The 1,844-nt window shown below is 37.4% G+C and overlaps 1 protein-coding gene across 1 annotated transcript in view; it reads left to right on the top strand.

The window, feature by feature from the left end:
* LOC122075772 (spermidine synthase 1) overlaps positions 1-1,844 on the top strand; it is a gene marked incomplete at its 3' end in the record, with an annotated part of 5,248 nt that overhangs the window by 2,724 nt on the left and 680 nt on the right. Inside the window, 3 exon segments of the mRNA XM_042640936.1 lie at positions 217-293; positions 400-522; positions 1,631-1,735. Of these exon segments, the coding sequence (XP_042496870.1) occupies positions 217-293; positions 400-522; positions 1,631-1,735 (305 nt within the window).

A 1,844-nucleotide genomic window follows, 5' to 3' on the forward strand; every position in this document is an offset into this window, starting at 1 on the left:
GGGGGGGGGGGGTAGAAGGCGGGTTCTTTTTGTCTTATGGGTTGGTTATTGGGATTCTGGTTTCTCACTTTAGTGTACTAATTATCATGAGAAAATATGCATGCTTCATCTTAATGGGTGGAAGGGAAGTCCTTGTTACCTGTCGAAGGGGAGGGAAAAAAAGATAGAAGAGAAGTTACAGAAATGATTGATGGTACCTCATTTACTCTTATGCAGGAGAAGCACACTCGCTGAAGGTAGAAAAGATCTTATTTCAGGGAAAATCTGATTACCAAAATGTAATGGTATTTCAGGTATTTGATTCTCCAGGAAACTATCAAATTTTAATTGAGTTTTGTTAGTTTACATTTTGAAATTGATTGTAATTATTATTGAAGTTGGTGTTCTTCCTTGTTACAGTCGTCCACTTATGGGAAGGTTCTTGTCTTGGATGGGGTGATTCAGCTTACAGAGAGGGATGAATGTGCATATCAAGAAATGATTACTCACCTTCCTCTTTGTTCTATTCAGAACCCGAAGAAGGTATTCTCATCCCTCTTGGATTGATGTTCACACACACTGTTTCTTCCTCCCAAAGTTTTCTTTGTCTAGTATTATATCTTGCATCATTCGGTTACTGTGACATATTTTTGAACAAGTTATGGAGTTGGAAATTTAAAATTTAAGAGTTCTGACTTTCCTGAGCTTTAAAAGTGCTTTTCCGCCATATCCGGGCTTAGGGTCCTCTGCTTTTCTGTTATTTTTTTTTTAAAGGAAATATATGATACTTCTCTCATCGTGATCCATGCACTAAACTTGGTTTATGTAGTAAATTTGAAGGCAGGAGTTGGATTTGTCCCCTAAAGTTGGACTTGGGGAGGAGTGGGAGGGTTGAAACCCGAGGCAACTTAGAAGACTTAGTCTAGATAGTACAAGTGAAACCCCAGACTGTTGTTTTCTGTACCCTTTTCAGAAATTCATCGAGTCTCTCACTTTTCTCTTTATTTGAGGTTGAATTTATAATGTCTTCTTATACTTCATTGTTCTTGCAGCATGTATGCATGAATTATGCAGAAACCATTCAATGAACATTGATAAAAAGAGTGAACAGGCAATGACAGAGTACGTTTTAAAACTTAGATTTTCAAATTCAGGTTTGGAAGAGGATGAGTAGAAGGATGCTATGACATTGACATGGTCTGTTGCTTTCTTCACTTGTAAAGTATCTACATTGTTCATTAGTGCTAGGGCCAAACAATTTTTCAGTCCTCTGACTTGCCAAAATGACCACTAACCATTGAAAGGGCTAAGAAGAAGAAACTTGTGAAGAATGTCAGCCTTTTTCACTGAGTCTATGGAAATGCCTAAAATTTGTTTTTGTTACTGTGTCCTGCATGCTTAACTCTAATCATACTACATAAAGTGATCTTGCTTTGTATGGACACCTTGAGATGTTTCTGCCAGGACTTTGCAATGTCAAGCATTAATTGTAGCAAAGCAAGTTCTTAAGTTGTGCTTTGGATATAGGTGAAAGTCATCTGACAAAGCTGCGTGGATCATGAATGAAACTGAAGCACATTCTACTTGTGCCTGAAAGATTCTTATTTATCTTTGCTTCTTTTACTCATTGAGTTAAATCGTTTTTCTTCAGGTGCTGGTTATCGGTGGAGGAGATGGTGGTGTTCTACGAGAAGTATCTCGTCATTCTTCAGTTGAGAAGATAGATATATGTGAAATTGATAAAATGGTTGTTGATGTGAGTAAATGATCTTTCTAGCCTTTACTTCTCTTCCAAATTATATTGTTTGTATAAAGTGACTACATGCTGTACTTCGACAACAGAAGCACTTCAAATGTGTCCCCCC

Source organism: Macadamia integrifolia, chromosome 4 (genome assembly GCF_013358625.1).
Source record: "Macadamia integrifolia cultivar HAES 741 chromosome 4, SCU_Mint_v3, whole genome shotgun sequence".
Classification (NCBI taxonomy): Eukaryota; Viridiplantae; Streptophyta; class Magnoliopsida; order Proteales; family Proteaceae; genus Macadamia; species Macadamia integrifolia.